This window comes from Microcebus murinus, chromosome 6 (genome assembly GCF_040939455.1).
Source record: "Microcebus murinus isolate Inina chromosome 6, M.murinus_Inina_mat1.0, whole genome shotgun sequence".
Taxonomy (NCBI): domain Eukaryota; kingdom Metazoa; phylum Chordata; class Mammalia; order Primates; family Cheirogaleidae; genus Microcebus; species Microcebus murinus.
Window position 1 is genome coordinate 13,093,073 of NC_134109.1, and position 20,817 is coordinate 13,113,889.

The 20,817-nt window shown below is 37.9% G+C and overlaps 1 protein-coding gene across 1 annotated transcript in view; it reads left to right on the forward strand.

Annotated features, from left to right (window-relative positions):
* The window catches only part of CATSPERB (catsper channel auxiliary subunit beta), an 88,416-nt gene extending 69,410 nt beyond the window's left edge, over positions 1 to 19,006 (forward strand). The window contains 6 exon segments of the mRNA XM_012773926.3: positions 963 to 1,073; positions 6,378 to 6,488; positions 7,763 to 7,898; positions 15,973 to 16,073; positions 16,806 to 16,880; positions 18,665 to 19,006. Of these exon segments, the coding sequence (XP_012629380.3) occupies positions 963 to 1,073; positions 6,378 to 6,488; positions 7,763 to 7,898; positions 15,973 to 16,073; positions 16,806 to 16,880; positions 18,665 to 18,880 (750 nt within the window). The 3' untranslated portion in view covers positions 18,881 to 19,006.
* Positions 19,007 to 20,817: the final 1,811 nt, after the last annotated feature.

The following is a 20,817-nucleotide window of genomic DNA, read 5'->3' on the forward strand; positions in this document are numbered from 1 at the left end:
TATTTTTTGTTGTGTTTAGTGTAATATCTTAAAGCTTGAATAACACCATGGGACCCATACAAAGTGTTGTGAGTGATGCTGGAATTTCTCTGAAGAAGCAGAGAAAAGTCATGACATTAAAAGAAAAAGTTATATTGCTTGATATGTACTATAGATTGAGGTCTGCAGTCATGGTAGCCTGCTATTTCAAACAGATGGTTCATATTGTAAACAGATGGCATAAATTTATGATATCTATAAATATACTTCAGTACTGCAAATGTATTTTCTCTTCTTATGATTTGCTTAACAATATTTCCTTTTCTCTAGCTTACTTTACTGTAAGAATATAGCACATAATACATGCAACATAGAAAATACGTATTAATCAACTGTTTATGTTACTAATAAGGCTTCCAGTCAATGGGAGGCTATCCGTGGTTAAGTTTTAGAGAAGTCAAAAGTTATGCATGAATTTTTGACTGTGCCAGTGTTGGTGCCACTAACTCACGCGTTGTTCAATTGTCAACTATATATCTTACTGGTCCCACTTTAATGTAATAATTTTAATTGTGGCCTTCTAAGAGTCTGCAACTCTTTTTAAAATATAAATTATTACTCTTTGTCAACTAACTTATTACTTACAGTTTTCTTTGTAACAAAAAGAAAATAACCAAACTTGAAGAATTATTTACTATCTACGTCACTAAGGTTCTTTTATAAAGTGTTTAAACTTTATGGCAATTGTTTTAGCTACTAAAAGTATTTTTCACTTATTTCTAAGTTATATTATCATGGGTTGAGGTGGTTGAAATTCCAGAATATGAAGGGCAGGAATATTGGGGGAGAGAAATTTACTTTAATACATGGAGCTAAAAATGGACTTTTTACATTGATTGGTTTTCTGAAAAATCAAGCTACTTAAATTAAAAACGTAGTAAATAATAGTGACTTATACATTTTCTTTGTTTAATCACTTGCAGATAAACTACAGGCCTCCATCTAATATGGGAATTGCTATTCCACTCACAGATAATTTTTATCATGCAGATCCTAGCAAACCCATACCAAGAAATCTATTTTACAAGTCAAAGGTAATTAATTTTTCTACAAATAAACTAGCATTTATTGGAATTCAAGAAATCATTCAGTAAAATTATATATGGACCTAGCTGTGGGGATTAAATGGTAAGGGGCAGCTAGTAGTAGTAGTAGTACTGCTACTACTCCTGTTCCTCCTCCTTCTGGTTTAAACCTTCTCCTTTGACATCTATTCCTGGATATGGTTTTGGAGTTAAGAAGTCTAAATGGACTCCTTTCCCTTGACTCTCCCTAGCTCCCACTTGGATTTCATAGGTGGGGTGAGAGCATCTTCTCTCAAATGAAAGGAGCCCCAGACCCATCTTATGTCTTCAGCCATGTGCAAGGAATGGTGTCCATAAGGAAAGAAGACTATTCACTCCAATGTAGGCACATTTAAATTCCTGCTAAGATTCTGCCTCGAAAATAACCAAACCCAGCAACACTCTGCCTGTCTTGGGGCAGAATGAGTGAAGCAGAGAGAAGAGAGGAGCCGTTAGATTCAAGGAAAAGTACAGCATGGGGTAGCTTCTCCAAGAAACCTCAAAGATGCTGGTGTAATCTCTCTCCAGACAAATGCCCCTACCTGCCCCTACTTATACAAATAGACAGGCATATCTACTTAGACATACATGCACACACACAAACACATAAAATCGGTGTTTCTTTTATTCAAAACTCTCCACTGTCTTCCAATCTCATTCAGAGTGAAAACCAAATTCTTACAATGGTTTATAAGGTCCTCCATGATTTGGCCTTGGCATTACATCTGACCTGATTCCCCAGCTTACTCTGCTGTAGCCACAGTGGCCTCTTCGCTGTTTCTCAAATATGCCAGACATAGTTCCATCTTGGAGCCTTTGCAGTTGCAGAAAATCCCGTCTAGAATGTTCCTCTGCCAGATATCTCACATGGCTTACTCTGTCACCTTCTTCAGGTGTTTGCTTAAATGTCACCATCATGGCCAGCCCCCTCCCTGACCACTCAGAATCGTTACCCCCATCTCCATTGTGCCCCCACTCCCTACTCCCTTTTCCTGCACTGTTTTTCTCCATATCACTCATTACCATTTTACATGTTTTACTTATTTATTTTATTTATTGTTTTTCTGATATCATAAGAAGGTAAGCTCATTAAGGCAGGGGTTTTGGTCTATTTTCTGCTCTACTAGATCTCCGGTACCCAGAACAGTGCCAGACGTAGGGACATGCTTAAAAATTGTTGAACAGACTAACAATACACATTACACACACATGTATACTCGCATGTGTGTTAAGAGGTTAACAGAGTTCTTGTTAAATCTTGGATTTCAGGTTAAGAAGCTTCTGAGTAGTAACTAGGATACTGAGTTCTTCTCCACTTCCAGTTTCTCCCAAAGACAAACCATACTGTGTCACTAGAAGCACTTCCTCTATTGAAATATGCCTTTACTACATTTACAGGAAAGCTCTAGTTTTCTGGGATTCTCCCTGAGTATTTTCTTGAAAGTTAAATAGGAAACATGTCTAATTTACACCTAAGTAAATAAGAATGTTTAAATGCACCTTTTATGCATCCAAAAATTGTTAATTTCACCACTTACAGTATTATCAGGCACTATAGATTCTCTGAGAATATAGCAATGAACAAGATAAACATGGTATCCTCATGGACTCTGATAGGGGAGAATAGGTATTAAACACAAAGTTATACAAGTTAAATAGTGTCATCTGGTGCAGTGCTTCTAAACAGTATGGCCCTGTATAACCTGATCCAGAATTCTGTGAAAATATGTTTACAATGCAGCTTTCCCAATCTCACCTCATAGCTACTGAATCAGAAACTATGGGGGTAGGGGACAATCCTGAAATCTGCATTTAAAAAAAAGTCTCTGCAGTTGATTCTATTTATCCCAAAGTTTAGGATAGACCAATAGTAGAGTTAGACACAAAACAAGCAATATGACTGTGTATCAGGAAGTCAGGAAAGATATCCCTGATGAAGTGCTTCTGAAACAAGACTGAAAGATGAATAGGCATTAACCCAGCAAATGAGGGGAGAATGGTAGCACAGAGAGGGAAACAGGAGACAGAGAGCATTCCAGGCTGAGGAAACACCATGCACAAAGGTGGACGTGGGGAACTTTTGAGTCTTATCATTTAAGAAATACATTTCATAAGGCAATTGCCACCATAGATAGTGATTCCTCTGATAAATCTGCGCAAGGTCAATTGAAAACCTTTTGGAAAGGATTCACCATTCTAGATGCCATTAAGACCATTCATGATGCATGAGAGGAAGTCAAAACAGCAATAACAACAGGAGTTTGAAAGAAGTTGATTTTGATTCCAAATCTCATGGATGACTTGGAGGAGTTCAAGACTTCAGTGGAGTAAGTAATTGCAGATATGGCAGAAATAGCAAGAGAACTAGAATTAGAAGTGGAACCTGTAGATTTGACTGAATTGCTACAATCTCATGATCAAACTTGAATGAATGAGGAGTTACTTCTTATGGATAAGCAAAGAAAGTGATTTCTTCAGATGGAAACTACAACTGATGAAGATGCTATGAACATTGTTAAAATGACATCAAAGGATTTTGAATGTTACATAAACTTAGCTGATCAAACAGTGGCAGGGTTTGAGAGAATTGACTCCAATTTTGATAGATGTTCTACTGTGGGTAAAATATTATTAGATAGCATTACATGCTACAGAGAAAGCTTTTGTGAAAGGAAGAATCAATCAATATGGTAAATTTCATTGTCATCTTATTTTAAGAAATTGCCACAGCCACCCCAACCTTCAGCAACCACCACCCTGATTAGTCAGCAGCCATCAATATTGAGGTATCAAAAAGATTGTGACTCACTGAAGGCTCAGATGATCATTACCATTTTTAGCAATAAGGTATTTTAGTTAAGATATGTACATTGTTTTATTATACATAATGTTATTGCATACTTAATAGACTAGAGAATAGTGTAAACATAGGTTTTATATGCACTGGGAAACCAAAAATTTGTGTGGCTTGCTTTATTGCAATATTTGTTTTATTGCAATGGTGTGGAACTAAACTCACAATACCGCTGAGGTATGCTTGCACTATGAACAATTGTGTGCCAACAAATTAAATAACCTAGATAAAATGGACAAATTTATGGAAACATAGAAATTACCTAAGCTGACTCAAGATGAAATAGAAAACCTCAACAGCCCTAAGATAGGTAAAGAAATTGTATCATTAATCAAAAACCTCCAAACAAAGAAAAGTCCAGAGATGAATGGCTTCACTAGTGAATTCTTCTAAATATTTAAAGAAGAATTAAGACCAATCCATCTCAAACTCTTCCAAAAATAGAATAGGAAGGATTACTTCGTAACTCATTCTATTAGGTCCAATACTAAAGAAGGATAAAGACATCATAAGAAAACATAATGAGTGAGATATGCAATGTTTGGGGGATGGTCACGCTTGAAGCTCTGACTCGAGGGGGGAGGAGAGGATGGGCAGTATATGTAACCTTAACATTTGTACCTCCATAATATGCTGAAATAAAAGAAGTGGGGGGGGGAGAAAAGAAAATTACAGACCAATATTTCTATGAATATAGATGCAAACTCCCCAATAAAATACCAGCAAACCAAATCTAACAGCATATTAAAAAGATTATACACAATGATCAAGTGAGACTTGTCACAGGAATGCAAGGGTAGTTCAACATAAGAAAATTAATCAATATAATACACCACATTAGTAGACTAATGGGGGGGAAATCAGATGATCATCTCAAATGCCTTAGAAAAGGCATTTGACAAAATTCAACACCCTTTTGTGAAAAAAAAAAAAAACAACTATGAAAAAAAGGAAACCTTCTCGGCCTGATAAAGGGCATCTACAAATGCTTATGCCTAAATGTTGTTTCATTAACTCACTGTTAACATACAAATAGTGAAAGACTGAAAGTTTTTCCCCTAACATCAGGAACAAAATAAGGCTCTTGCCACTTCTATTAAGTATGTTACTGGAAGTTTCAGCCATGGCAATTAGGCAAGAAAATAAAAAGCATCCAGGTTTGAAAGAAAAAAGTAAAATTATCTTTGCTCACAGATGACATGATGTTACATATAGAAAATCCCAAAACACACACAACACACATATCCACACACACACACACACAAAAAAAACTAAAACTAATAGAACTATTAATAATAATAAATGAGTTCCATAATATACTATAATCAGTTGTATTTCTATACAGTAAAATGTGTATCTGGTAAGGATCACATGTCCAGACTATATAAACTATTCTTACAACTCAACAACAAAAAAGACAAACTGCCCAATTAGAAATGGATGAAAGTCTCAAATAGATGTTTCTCCAAAAAATATATATAAATGTCCAACAAGCCCATGAAAAGATGGTCAACATCATTAGTCATTAGAGAAACACAAATCAAAACCACAAAGACTGCATATAGATTTAAATAAGAAACAAAACCTGTAAAGTTGTAACATTTCACATGGAAATGCTGCCCAATCTTCACCAGCTTCAGAAATCTGACCTTTGCTGATGTTGCAACAGAGTGTTGTAATTAAAAACAAAAAAAAAACCCACAAAGAGATACCACTTCACAGCCATTAGGATAGCTATAATAATACTGAAAAATAATATGTAAATAAGTGTTGGCGAGAATGTGGAGAAATTGGAATCCTCATACATTGCTGGTGGGAATGTAAAATGGTATAGCTGCTTTGGACAATAGTTTGACAGTTCTTCAAAAATGAAACATAGAATTACTATATGACCCAGCAATTCTGCTACCAGATATAGCTAAGAGAGTATGCTTTCAATTCAAGTAAAAATGAATGACAAATGAACAGACAGTGGAGATTTTAGATACCACTAATGAATGCTATGACAAAAGACAAGCATGAAATTGTATGTTTGGGGGGTGTGCAGCCCCATACTCTGGTCTGTTCCTTGTAGTCTCCGTTTGTATGCCTGTGATGGGAGGGGCCAGGAGCACTTAGTCTGGTATCCTGACAGTTAGTCTGGTGTCCTGACGTGCGGAACTCAGAATGAGGCAGGCTTTCCAGGTCCTGCGCAACCATATGGGTCTGAACTAGCAAGCCCCTGAGTGAAACCAGGGTTCAAAGTACCAAGCAAGGAGACAAATAAAATTCAGAAATATTGTCCTTGCTCTCTTAATTAATGGATTATTCTCCCTTTTAACTTCTTGGGAATTTTATTTATTCAGGGAACAAATATTTATTGAGTTTACAGGAATCCTGCAATACAAAAAAGCAAGTTAACCTGTTACTTCTATTTGCAGAAAGCTGGTAAATTCAAACAGTGTACTAATGCTTCTACTCGGCAGGAGTGTAATTGCACAAATGATCAGAAGATTTCACATGCTGTTGCGTTTTCAGATTGCAGAGAAAGAGTAAGATAATTTTTAATTTCATATTAAGATTTTGAAATGTGCCTTTTGGTTAAACATGAAAACTAAGACATAGAAATAATATCATGTTATGACAGAACCAAATATGACACAGAGCTAGAATGATCTGGTTTTAAATGTACTGGACAAATTAATGAACCTCAGGTATAAAATAATACCTGCACTGTTCCATCCATTTCACAGAATTCTTATAAAGATACACACACACACACACACACACACACACACACACACCCCTATCTATATGAAAGCAATCTGTAGCCTGTAAAACACTATACTAGATTATGGTAAATATTTATTCATTCAAAAAATTTTGAGTATCTAATATGTATCAGGTTCTTGAAATATAGACATCAAAGTCCTTGTAATCAAGGATCTCAGTCTGGTGGTAGTGACAAATAAAAGACATTGTAATAGGATGGTTAAGAGAATGGGTTCTGTGTCAAATAATCTTTCATTCTGTTAGTATCAAAATACTCAAAGGCATGTCAAGTTAATGTTGGTGCTTACATTAGTAGAGTCAAATGTGCAGTTGGTATACTGTTCAAGCAGATCCATTTCAAAGTCTGTGTAAGACTATACAGAGAGAGACACTATATATTAAATAGACTATATGTAAGACTATATATGATACATAGACTGTCTTATATAGAGAGACTATATATTATGGTCCTATATACTATATGTTGGGCATAGAGTCAGCATTCAGTAAATTATGAGGGGTGTTATTATATACCTTCTTGCTGAACTAAAATAATATTTCTTGAGTATTTGTTATCTACTAAATGCTACTCTAAGCCTTCTCCATGATTTGTCTCATTTAATGTTAGTCACAGAGAAGTGAGGCAATTTGCCAAAGACCTCACTATTAACATACATTGCGGCTGGATTTGAACTCCAGAAGTTGCATTTACAGATTATGCCTAAAAGACTGTGACAGGCCAGAAGAGTGCTGAAAGGGTGAGACCCAATTCATGCAGGGCCTCACAGGATATGGTTTGGCCAAAACAAGTTTGAATGACATCATACTAATTTCCCATGGAAAAGGCCAATAGAAGTTACAAGCCTTATGACAACAGTGTTTACTGCCTTTGGTGTTCCCGTTGATTCTACTGTAAGGCAAGAATTTTTCATGCCTGAAAAGACAGAAACCCTAAGAAGCACATTTCATTATGTATCTACTCATTCTTTACCAGGAAATGAAGTTACTACTAAATTTTCCAAATTTACATTCATTCTTGGAATTTATATTTTAGGTTCCTCGTTTTAAGTTTCCAGTTATACAATATCCGATTTCTTTGGAAATTTATAATAAGAATGGAAGTATCCCAGTGAAATCTCCATATCTGGTTACTGTGACTGAAGTGAATATGAGGAAGAACTGGGATCTAAGTAGGGTTTGCTTTCTTCTAGAATTATTTCATTTTATAAGTAATGTTATTACTGGTTTACAAAGGTCAGTGGTTTACAAAGCCTGTCTATACAAGAGATAGCCAGGAGTTCTTTAGAAAATGATTCATATCAGTTGGCACATTGCTGTTTACTTCTATTGTTTTCCTCTTATTTCATCATCACTTCCAGTGACCTGCATTCTATGGCATAAAAGCATTTTTGAAGAATTTAAACTGCAAAAAATTTGAAAGCCATTTTGTAGATTAGTAGCAACAATGATTGATTGAATCTGTACTACATGCTTGTCTAGTGTCCCCTTTCACTGTTTATTCAGTGTTACAGAGGAGGTTACAAAAGGTGTTGCCAGTAATCTTTAGGATCTATCTTCGAATTATGTGAGTAAAGTTTCTTAAAGATTTTTATTGTAAAATAATTGAAAAGATGCAGAAATATCTTTAAATAAGGTATTTACCTCAATCCAATTTTACCTTGATTATCTACCTTTCTGTTTCACATTATGTATTTGTTCATATATGAATACTTTGAGTAGATAGATGGATAAATAGAATTAACTAAATAGAAATTTTTATCAATAATTAATAGGTACTAAATATCCAGACATTTGATATTCAGTGAGCTTTACTCTAACAAATGCATTTTTGAAATGAAAAATCTCACAAATTAAAACTAAAAAAGATTTTGCTTTAACTAACATTCTAATTTTCTGTGGTGTACTGGAGGCTGCTCTTACCAGATTTGGAGTACTGATTGTTGAATATTGAAGCATTTTACAATCTAGTTGTTAAACCATTGAAATTAGCCATGGAAAGAGTATTTACACCATGGAAATTGGCAAATGCTACAGTCAGAGCTTTTTTTCCCCTTTAGATACTGTGTACCATTACACCACTGCAATTTCTTTTTTTTTTTTAATTTTTTTTATTTTAGCATATTATGGGGGAAGAGATTTTAAGGTTTCAATAAATGCCCTTTCCCCCCCCCCACAAGTCTGAGTTTCCAGCATGACCATCCCCCAGATGGTGCACATCTCACTCCTTATGTATATATATACCCGCCCTCCTCCCCCCTCCCACCTGCCCAATACCCTATTACTGTAGTACCTATGTGTCCACTTAGGTGCTACTCAGTTAATACCAGTTTGCTGGTGAATATATCTGGTGCTTGTTTTTCCATTCTTGGGATACTTCACTTAGTAGTATGGGTTCCAGCTCTAACCAGGAAAATATAATATGTGCTATATCACCGTTGTTTCTTAGAGCTGAATAGTATTCCATGGTATATATATACCACATTTTATTAATCCATTCTTGGATTGATGGGCACTTGGGCTGTTTCCACAGCCTTGCAATTATGAATTGTGCTGCTATAAACATTCGAGTGCAGGTGTCTTTTTTGTAGAGTGTCATTGGATCTTTTGGGTAGATGCCCAGCAATGGGATTGCTGGATCAAATGGTAGATTCACTTGTATCGCTTTAAGGTATCTCCATATTGCTTTCCACAGAGGTTGAACTAGTTTGCAGTCCCACCAGCAGTGTAGGAGTGTTCCTCTCTCTCCACATCCATGCCAGCATTTGTTATTTGGAGACTTTTTGATAAAGGCCATTCTCACTGGAGTTAAGTGATATCTCATTGTAGTTTTGATTTGCATTTCCCTGATGATTACAGATGATGAGCATTTTTTCATATGTTTGTTGGCCATTCTTCTGTCTTCTTTAGAAAAGTTTCTGTTCAAGTCCTTTGCCCACTTTTTAATAGGGTTATTTGATTTTTTCTTGCTGATTTTCGTGAGTTCTAAGTATATTCTAGGTATCAGCCCTTTATCGGATACGTAGGATGCAAAAATTTTCTCCTATTCTGTAGGTTTTCTGTTTACTTTCATGACTATTTCTTTGGCTGTGCAGAAGCTTTGTAGTTTCATCATGTCCCATTTATTTATTTTTGTTGCTGCTGTGATTGCCTTTGGGGACTTCTTCATAAACTCTTTGCCTAGGCTGATGTCTAGGAGAGTGTTTCCAACATTTTCCTCTAGAATTCTAATAGTTTCATACCTTAGGTTTAAGTCTGTTATCCAGCGTGAGTTGATTTTTGTGAGAGGTGAAAGGTGTGGGTCCTGCTTTAGCCTTCTACAAGTGGCTATACAGTTTTCCCAGCACCATTTATTGAAAAGGGATTCTTTACCCCAGTGTATGTTTTTGTCTGCTTTGCCAAAGATGAGATGGCTATATGAGGATGGTTTTATATCAGGATTCTCAGAACTGTTCCACTGGTCCATATTCCTATTTTTGTGCCAATACCAGATTGTTTTAATTACTACAGATTTGTAGTATAGTTTGATATCTGGCATATTAATACCTCCCATTTTGTTTTTGTTGCCTAGAATTGGTCTTGATATTCGGGGTCTTCTTTGGTTCCATACAAAGCGTAAAATTATTTTTTCTATATCTGTGAAGAATGCTTATGGGATTTTAATAGGTATTGCATTGAATCTGTAGATCAGTTTGGGTAGTATAGACATTTTAATGATGTTGAGTCTGCCAACCCACGAGCATGGAATGGATTTCCATCTGTTTACATCCTCTGCTATTTCCTTCCTCAGTGTTTCATAGTTCTCCCAGTAGAGGTCTTTTACCTCCTTGGTTAAGTATACTCCTAGGTACTTTAATTTCTTTGTTGCTATTGTAAAGGGTATTGAGTCTTTAATTTGGTTCTCAATTTGATTGTTGTTGGCATATACGAATGCCTCTGATTTCTGTGTATTGATTTTGTATCCTGAGACTTTACTAAATTCATTGATCAGTTCCAGGAGTTTCTTGGTTGAATCTTTGGGGTTTTCTAAATATCATATCATATCACCAGCAAACAGTGAAAGTTTGATCTCTTCTGCCCCTATTTGGATACCTTTAATTCCATTTTCCTGTCTGATTGCTGTAGCCAGGACTTCCAGTACTATGTTGAATAGAAGTGGAGATAGTGGGCAGCCTTGTCTGGTTCCAGTTCTAAGTGGGAATGCTTTCAGTTTTTCCCCATTCAGTATGATGTTGGCTATGGGTCTGTCATATATGGCTTGTATCATTTTTAGGTATGTCCCTTCTATGCCTATTTTCTTAAGTGTTCGTATCATGAAAGGGTGTTGAATTTTGTCAAAAGCTTTTTCTGCATCTATTGAAAGAATCATGTGGTCTTTGTTTTTGCTTCTGTTTATGTGGTGAATTGCATTTATAGATTTACGTATGTTGAACCATCCCTGCATCCCTGGGATGAAGCCCACTTGGTTGTGATGGATTATTTTTTTGATAAGCGTCTGGATTCGGTTAGCTAAGATTTTGTTGAAAATTTTTGCATGTATATTCATTAGGGATATTGGTCTGTAGCTTTCTTTTTTTGTTGCTTCCTTTCCTGGTTTTGGTATCAGAGTAATATTCGCTTCATAAAAGGTGTCGGGGAGGTTCCTGGTCTTCTCGATGTTGTGGAATAGTTTCTGCAAGATAGGTACTAGTTCTTTTTTGTAAGTGTGGTAAAATTCGGGTGTGAAGCCATCTGGACCGGGACTTTTCTTTTTAGGGAGATTTTTAATTGCTGTTTCTATTTCAGCAGTTGATATTGGTCTGTTTAGGGAATCTATTTCTTCCTGATTGAACCTAGGGAGGCTGTGTGTTTCTAGAAATTTGTCCATTTCCTCCACATTTTCCAATTTGTGTGAATAAAGATTTTTGTAGTACTCATAAATTATATCTTGTATCAATTTGGGATCAGTTGTGATATCTCCTTTTTTGTTTCTGATGGAGCTTATTAGAGATTTCTCTTTTCTGCTTTTCCTTAGCTTAGCCAGTGGCGTGTCAATTTTGTTTATTTTTTCAAAGAACCAACTTTTTGTTTTGTTAATCTCCTGAATAACTTCCCTGTTTTCAATTTCGTTTAGTTCTGATTTGATCTTGTTGATTTCACTTCTTCTGCTGGATTTGGGGTTGGTCTGTTCTTCTTTTTCCAGCTCTTTGAGTCGTTTCATTAGATTGTCTATTTGTGATCTTTTTGTCTTTTGGTTATAGGCATTTATGGAGACAAACTTTCCTCTCAGAACTGCTTTAGCTATGTCCCAGAGGATTTGATAACTTGTCTCTCCATTGTCATTTTCTTCATAGAATTTTTTTATTTCCATCTTGATTTCTTCATTTATGAAGTAATCATTTAGTAGGAGGTTGTTTAATTTCCACGTTTTTGCGTAGAAATGTGAGTTTCTGTTACGGTTGATTTCTACTTTTATTCCACTGTGATCTGAGAAGATACATGGTATGATTTCTATTTTTTTAAATTTCTTGAAGTTTACTTTGTGTCCTAGGATATGGTCAATCTTAGAGACTATCCCGTGTGCTGATGAGAAGACTGTATATTCAGTGGATTTTGGGTAGAATGTTCTGTAAATGTCTGTCAGACCCAATTGTTCTAGAGTTTTGTTTAAGTCCATTATTTCTTTATTAATTTTCTGTTTGGAGGATCTGTCTCGTGCCATCAGTGGGGTGTTGAAATCTCCGGTGATTATGGAGTTGCTATTAATCCATTTGCTTAGCTCCAGTAAGATTTGCTTTATGAATCTGGGTGCACCCAAGTTGGGTGCATATATATTTAAAATTGTTATCTCTTCTTGTTGAACTGTGCCCTTCACCATTATATAATGACCCTCTTTTTCTTTCACTATTTTTGTTGCTTTAAAAACTAAATCGTCTGAAATTAGAACTGCCACACCAGCCTTCTTTTGGCTTCTATTTGTTTGGAATACTGATCTCCACCCTTTATTTTTAGTCTATATGCATCCTTGCAGGTTAGATGTGTTTCCTGAAGACAGCATATACTTGGCCTGTATTTTCTTATCCATTCAGCCAGCCTATGTCTCTTGAGTGGAGAGTTTAAGCCATTCACATTTATTGAGAGAACTGATAGGTAAGGTAGATTACTGTTCATTCTGTTGGGTTGAATGTTGTTGCTATGATTTCTGTCTTGAGCCATTGTAGTATCTGGCCTTTAATCTTTGGGTTTTGGTTGTTTTTATATTCGTGGGTTATTATTATGATGTTCCATGTGTAACGCTATTTTGAGTACTTCTTGTATGGCTGGTCTTGTCTTGGTGAATTCTCTGAGCCTTTGCTTGTCTGAGAATGTCTTTATTTCTCCTTCATATATGAAGCTTAGTTTTTCAGGGAATAAGATTCTAGGGTGGGCATTGTTTTGTTTCAAAAGAGTGAGAATGGGGCCCCAGTCTCTCCTTGTTTGTAAAGTCTCATTAGAGAAGTCTGGTGTTATTCGAATTGGCTTTCCCTTGTATGTTACTTGCTTCTTTCGTCTTACAACTCTTAGAAGGGCCTCTTTAGTTGATACTTTGGTCAGTCTGATGACTGCATGTTGTGACATCTTCCTGTTTGCATTGAATCTCCCAGGGGTCCTCTGAGCTTCTTGAACTTGTATATCGAGATTTTGAGCAAGGCCTCGGAAATTTTCCTCTATTATATCTTCAAACAGCTTGTCCAACCCTTGAGTGTTGTCTTCTTCCCCTTCTGGTAACCCTATGACCCTCACATTAGGTTTCTTCACATAATCCCACATCTCTTGTAGGCTTTGCTCTTTTCTCTTGTTTCTCTGCTCTATCTCTGTGACTGATTTATTTAATTGGAGAGTGTTATCTTCAAGCTCTGAGATTCTTTCTTCTGTTTGATCTACCCTGTTCTTGAGACTTTCCACTGTATTTTGTAGTTCCTTGAATTGATTCATTTCCAGGAGTTCGGTTACACTTTTCTTCATTGTGTCTATTTCTTTTCCCATATCCTGGAGGCTTTTTGTGGTTTCTTTGTGTTGGTTATTGAGTTGTTCTTGCAGGTCGGTGAGTGTTCTTATGATCCACAGACGAAATTCCTCTTCTGTCATTTTGTTTGCCTGATTTTGGTTGGTGCCTGTTTCTAGGGGGCTGGGGCTCCTCTTTGGGGGTGAGTTTTCCGTTTGGTTCTTCATATTTCCTGAGTTCCTTCGCTGATTTCTTCCCATATCGATCAGTTGTTGTTTTTTTTCTTTAGGTTTTTGTTTGGGTATTCACACACCTTGTTTAGTTTCTGAGCCGGAAGGTGGTGTCGGTGGGTGAGATTCAACCACTCCCTGTATAATGAGTCAGTGGGTGTCCTGAAAAGGGTGTGCAGGATGTTCTCCCTGTCAATAGGTGGCACTTTCTTGGAGGAACAGGCTATGCTGTTGTTTTTATGCGCTGTTATCAGCTCTTATTCCTGTAGAGAGAACTCTAGTGCCTCAGGTGGTGGGTGGGGCCCTGGGACTTCCAGGTGTGTCCTTTTCTCCCCTTCAGTGAGGGCTAGTCTAGGAGAGAGTCTGGGCGAGCTGGGTTGGGTAAGCCTGCCCTCAGGCCGTTAGCAGGGGTCAAAGTTCTGTTCTCTGCTTCCAGGCAAAGCTGTCAATGAGGGGCTGAAATGGCCCCACTCAGTCAGAAAGTCTGCGTGTGGGGGTGGGGCTGTCTGAGATCCGCAGTCTGGAGCGGGCCTTGCTTCTTTCCACCCTCCCCAACTCCGCAGCTACTCCTGGGCCTCTGCCCGCAGGCCAGACCACACGTCACCAGGCCTCCCCTGGCTGTGCTGCCGGTGGGGAGGTTCCCTGCTGGGGAGGTTCCCTGCGCAGGAACGCCACCTGGGCTGGGTGCAGAGCCTCCCTTTGAGAGGAGGGTTGCCCTCTAGGACACTGATCTGCCCCTGAAGGCACACACACCTCAGTAGGCTGTTCACAAATATCCCTTCTGTGCCCCAGGCAATGCGAGGCCTCGGTGCACGGGATGTGGTCTGCAGGTCTGACCTCTGGGTCCCAGAGTTCAAACTGTATCTCCACCAGGGAGAGCAGTGCCAGTCCCAATTCACCCACAGGTAGCCCACGCTGCGTCTATGTCTCTCAACCTCAGAGTCTGCCCTGTTCTCCTGGGATCACTTTGCCAGCAGCACCTGGGAGGGCTGGCGGGTAGGGAGCTCACAGTCTGAGTTCCCCTTAGTCAGCTGTAGGGCCCCAAAAGGGAAGGTCCTGTTCCCTGTAGGTGCCTCTGGCTGGTGGCTATATTGTCTCTCTGTCTCTCTGGGCAGCCGCGGGGAGGGTCAGTGGAGGGGAGAAGGAGGCAATATGGCGCCTGCCACGCAGCTCGGGTCTGTGCACACGGAGGTGCCCCAAGGGAGTTGGCAGCCCGGTGCTGCATCCGCCACTGGCTTACCGCTCACTGGCAGCGGCCATCGCTGGGCTGGTGTCCGCAGGTCTCTCCACTCGCTGGGGAGCCCACCAGCAGTCCGGGATGCAGGGGAGGGGAAACGGCCGATACTTCCCGCTGGTCTCCGGGCTGCTCCGGCGGTCCCAGCTTCCAGTTCTCCTCCGTGACCTCCTCCCGTGGAGTCTCCCGTAGTCTTAGGTACTCCTCCTTCCGACCCTCATCTGATGTAGGCTCGTCTTCTTGCTTCTTTCTTCTGATTTCTGCTAGAATCTGTCTTTTCTGCAGAGACACTCTGTCTGGCGGTGTTTCTCATCCGCCATCTTTTCCCCTTCTCTTCACACCACTGCAATTTCTAACCCCTATACTACCTATCCAGTTTTAGAGAGGATGATAGGAAAGGCAAGAGTAACTGATCACTTGTTTTAGAAAAGATTTAAGTAATCCTATTGTAAAACTTTACTGCTGCCTTATTGAAAATCATTTACCCACCTCTAAGGAGGTCCTGAGATGATCTTACTGCCAAAAACATAAGGAATGTGCAAATCAGGACAGGTCATGAGCATGGAGCTAGGAGGAAAAGATCAGCTTAAAGGTGGTCAGAAGTCTTGTCCTTCTTGAGGATACACTCAAAGGCAATGGGAGATATGGAGACTAATTCCCCTTAATATATCTTTTACAAAGTCAACAAGAACCAAAAGTATAGGATAATTTAGTCATGTTACAGAATGGAATCTTTCATTGTATCTTAATGTATATAACAGATTTTATGCAAAATGAGAAAATAACGTGTGCTTAAAATATATTTCATGCATTTTTAGAATATACTGTACCAGAAAATATGAAAAGAATGAGAGAGTATTTAGAACCAATTCTTCAGACTTCAGTGTATAATCCTTTAGGTCTCAATTTAAGTATAAAGGTAAGTTGACAGCATTTTTGTTTTTACTATGTTGAGTTTAGAGAAGACATATATGCCTAAACTAACATTGGTTTTAGTTTTAAAGTATAGGTATCCATGAATGGTGAGAATAGCAACTTTAAAGTATTTGAAGAGGGTTTATTTTTCCTCAATTTCCCTTGATGTTATTAATTCTAAAAGTGTCTGACAGCTGAACTTAACATTAACTTACTTTTTTATAAGCTGATAAGCAAGACAGATTATTTAGTAAAGTGGAACAGAAAAGTTAGAGGGAAGAAGTGGGCTCATTATTTCACCTGGATATAAACAGGCACATGTCTTCTAGTTCCAGCTGCCCATAAGACCACATGAAGTTGATATAATCCAAGTAATTGTAAAAACCAATCAAAATTAGAGGACAGATCAAAACCACAAACATGAGGGTTAACCCAAGTGCTCCTCAAGGCCAAGTTAGGTTTTCTGTTTTTGTTTTTGTTTTGTTTTATGTTTTTGTTTCTTCATTCTAATATATATATTTATTATACATATTATATATAACATAATATCAGCTATTGAATACCTCTGTTTCAATTCCTATTTTCATTTTGATACATGATGTGTTTGTCTAAGAGCCTTAGGAAAGGGATGGGAATTTCTTATGCAACCTCTGTAGGGAAAGTGGCCCTGGGGTATATTTTTACTTAAAGGACTATACCATTGATTCTGCTAATGACTGTGTGTATTTTTCCACAGGGCTCTGAGCTTTTTCACTTTCGAGTGTCTGTTGTTCCAGGGGTCACTTTTTGCAACTTAGTTGAAGAATTTCAGGTATAGTGAATCTACAAGATATCAAATGGGTTGATGGTTAGGGAAAGAACATGATAGGTATCAATCCAGGAGCCTGAAGAGAAAAAATTAGCAGAATCTGTGTGATGGACAAGGCTTAGAGACAGGGGATTCTGGAGACTGGCAATGACATTGTCAGTAGTGGTAAAGCTAGGGTGCATGACAGGTGGCAACACTGACTGGAGAATTTTAATAAGTGGCTGTATTTGGTTTTGTTCCCTTGCCACCTTCCATGTTTAGTTTGACTTTCTGACTTTTAACTCTCTTCCTGTCACGCCCGCCTCTCCACAGGACACATGTCTATAACATTTAGTTTCCAGTCTTATCCTTCTTTTGGCTATGTGAATTGTAATAGTAGGGTCTTAAATATTCCAAAGGCTTTCAAGATCCAAAAGAATTGGGAACCAAAATCAGTTACCACAAATCATCACACAAAAGCAACAACTTGTTTTTGCCTATTCATATAATGCCATATGCTGCCTGTAGGGCATGGGAGGAATTAGGATTTGATAAAAATTGATTAATGACTCATTCATTGTCAAATACTGATGCCACATTAACATTCTCTCTCTCTCCTCTGTCTTTCCCCCACCCCCACTTTCTCTCCTTCTCCCCTCCCTTCTGTCCTGGCCCTGCTCCAAGGCCAGCCCCAATAATGACTCTGCACTATTACAGTGGTGGGTGGCCATGGCAGCAGTGCAAATATCTAAAACGCTGAGAGAATATCTATCCCACTAGATAGAGGAACTAGGAAAAGATATGCCTGTCTCATGAGGAGAGTGAGAGAAAATCCATTACTTTTTTCTCCCTTTTCTTACCTCTTTTCCCAAAGGCAACCCTAGTTGTGGGAATAGCACAATAGCACAAGGTACTAAAATTCTCATGTAATCTCAGCTTTCTTCCCAGAAAACTAGGGAAAAGGGCCTCTAGGAATGGAGAGTGTGGGGAAAATCCCTAAAAGAGCTAGAGAAGGAGATTCCTGATTCTGTACATAAACTAGCACAAATACCAAGATGCACATGAGCAGAACACACCTAAAGAAGCATCGCAAAGGCTTTGAAATAAAACTTCAATGTAAATACTATCTAGTTCCAGGACAACTCCTGAGTGGCACATGTACTAGGAAGACACAAATAACGTAGCAATAGCTAAGAAACTGAGCTGACATTGGAATTACCATGCACAGAAGATGAGGGATAACTTGTGATCTGAACTCAACCTGTGCAATTGACTGCCAAAACAAACACATAAACAATCAACATTTTCCAGAGAATTTTTAACAAGAACCAGAGTCTCATAATATGATATCCAAAATTTCTAGGATATAATCCAAAATTACTCTCTATACCAAGAACTAAGAAAATAGAATCAATTCTGAAGAAAAAAAAGATCAACAAATGCTCATTCCTTAAGTGCCCTAGGCAAGTAGTAGTCCCTCTTCTGCATTCCCACACTATTTGCCCATTTCTGCATGACTGAATACAGAATGTTCTCCTATTGTATAAGTGTCCTATCTGCCTCCCTCTGTCAATAAAGACAAGGTTACAGCATAGGATAATTGAGAGAATTCTTACTTCCTATTTATTGTGTGCAAGTTATTACTTGTCACATTGTTACAAAACTGTTTCTAAGCTTTGTGGATGCTGAATATCTGTATAATTCTAGGCAGAATTTTCCTAGGTGATTAATTGTGGGAATCTTGGAATGTTCAGTATTTTGCATTACTAGATTCAGAAACCTTAAAGATTTTGCTTTTTCTGTTGCAGATTTATGTTGATGAAGTGCCATTGCCATTTCCAGGACACACTCTTATTGCTATCGCAACGGCAGTAGTGCTAGGTGGATTAATTTTTACAGCATTTATGTTTCAAATGCGTGACATCCACCCGTGGAAGGCATTCCGAAAATGGCTTAGAGGAAACAAAGTGGAATCATCAAATATTTCTATCAGTGAAGTGATTCGTAAATGAAAATCTGAATAGTGAACAAATGATAATCATAATTTCTCTTTATTTTCTAGTTTTGTCAAATAATTCCTAGAACAATATATTTAAATGTTAAATACACAAACAAAAATGAAATAAAATAAATATGCAAACTAGATAAAATACTACAGAATTACCATTATAATTGAAATCGCTATTTGTCAATATGTTTACTATTCCATTTTTTTATTTTGAATACATAGAAAATTTCTTTTTTTTTAATCTCAGCATATTACGAGGGTACAAATGTTTGGGTTACATATATTGCCTTTGCCCCACACAAGTCAGAGCTTCAACAGTGTCCATCCCCCAGACAATGCACACTGCACCCATTAAATGTGAATATACCCCTCCCCGCCTCCCCCCTCCCGCCTGCCTGATACCCCATGAATGTTACTACTATATGTGCACGTTAAGTGTTGACCAGTTAATACCAATTTGATGATGAGTACATGTGGTGCTTGTTTTTCCATTCTTGTGATATTTCTCTTAGTAGAATGGGCTCCAGCTATATGCAGGATAATACAAGAGGTGCTAGATCACCATTGTTTTTTGTGGCCGAGTAGAACTCCATGGTATTCATATACCACATTTTATTAATCCACTCATGTATTGAGGGAAAAGACCTTGTGACCTAATCACCTCAGGAAGGCCCTATCTCTTAAAACGATTGCATTGGAGATTAAATTTCAACATGAATTTTGGAGATAAAAAAACATAATATTCCATGGAGTGGATTTTTTTTTTTTTTTTTGAGACAGAGTCTCGCTTTATTACCCAGGCTAGAGTGAGTGCTGTGGCATCAGCCTAGCTCACAGCAACCTCAAACTCCTGGGCTCAAGCAATCCTGCTGCCTCAGCCTCCCAAGTAGCTGGGACTACAGGCATGTGCCACCATGCTCGGCTGATTTTTTCCATATATATTAGTTGGCCAATTAATTTCTTTGTATTTATAGTAGAGACAGGGTCTCACTCAGGCTGGTTTTGAACTCCTGACCTTGAGCAATCCACCTGCCTCGGCCTCCCAGAGTGCTGGGATTACAGGAATGAGCCACCGCGCCCTTCCCATGGAGTGGATTTTTTTAACCATTCACTCATAAAAGAACATAAGGGTTGTTTGCAGTTTTGGCTGTTATGAATAAACTGTTATAAACAGCTATGTGCAGCTTTTTTTGTGAATATAAGTTTTTATTTTTCTAAGATAAATGCCCAGGAATGCGATTGCTGAGTCACGTTTAGTTTCAGTTTTTTAAGAAACTGACAAACTACTTTCCACCAGTTATGTATAAGTGATCCTGTTGCTCTGCATCCTCCCCAGAATTTGGTATTGTCAATATTTTTTATTTTAGCCATTGTTAGATGTGTAGTGAGATCTCATTATGGATTGAATTTACATTTCCCTAAAGGCTAATGATGCTGAACATCTTTTCATGTGTGTATTTGCCATCACTGTATTCTCTTTGCTCATATGTTTGGCCATTTTCTAATTCTAATTGGATTGTGTGTTTTTACTGTTGAATATTGAGCATTCTTTATATATTCTAGAAAAAAATACTTTTTCAGATATGTGATTTGCAAATATATTCTCCCAGAATGTAGATTATCTTTTCATCCTATTAACAACACAGGAACTGTCACAGAGGAAGTTTTTTAATTTGATAAAGTTTAGTAAATCAGTTTTTCCTTTTATGGAGTTTGCTTTTAGTGTGAAGTCCGAAAATTCTTTTCCTATTCCTAAGTCCCAAAGAATGTCTGTGAGAATTTTTGCTAAAATGTTATAGCTTTACATTTTACATTTAAGGGTCCTGCTCTGTCACCCAGGCTGGAGTGAAGTGGCACCATCGCAGCTCACTGCAACCTTGAATCCCCATGCTCAAGTAAGTAGCTGGGACTAAAGGTGCATACCACCACATTTAGCTAATTTTTTAAAATTCT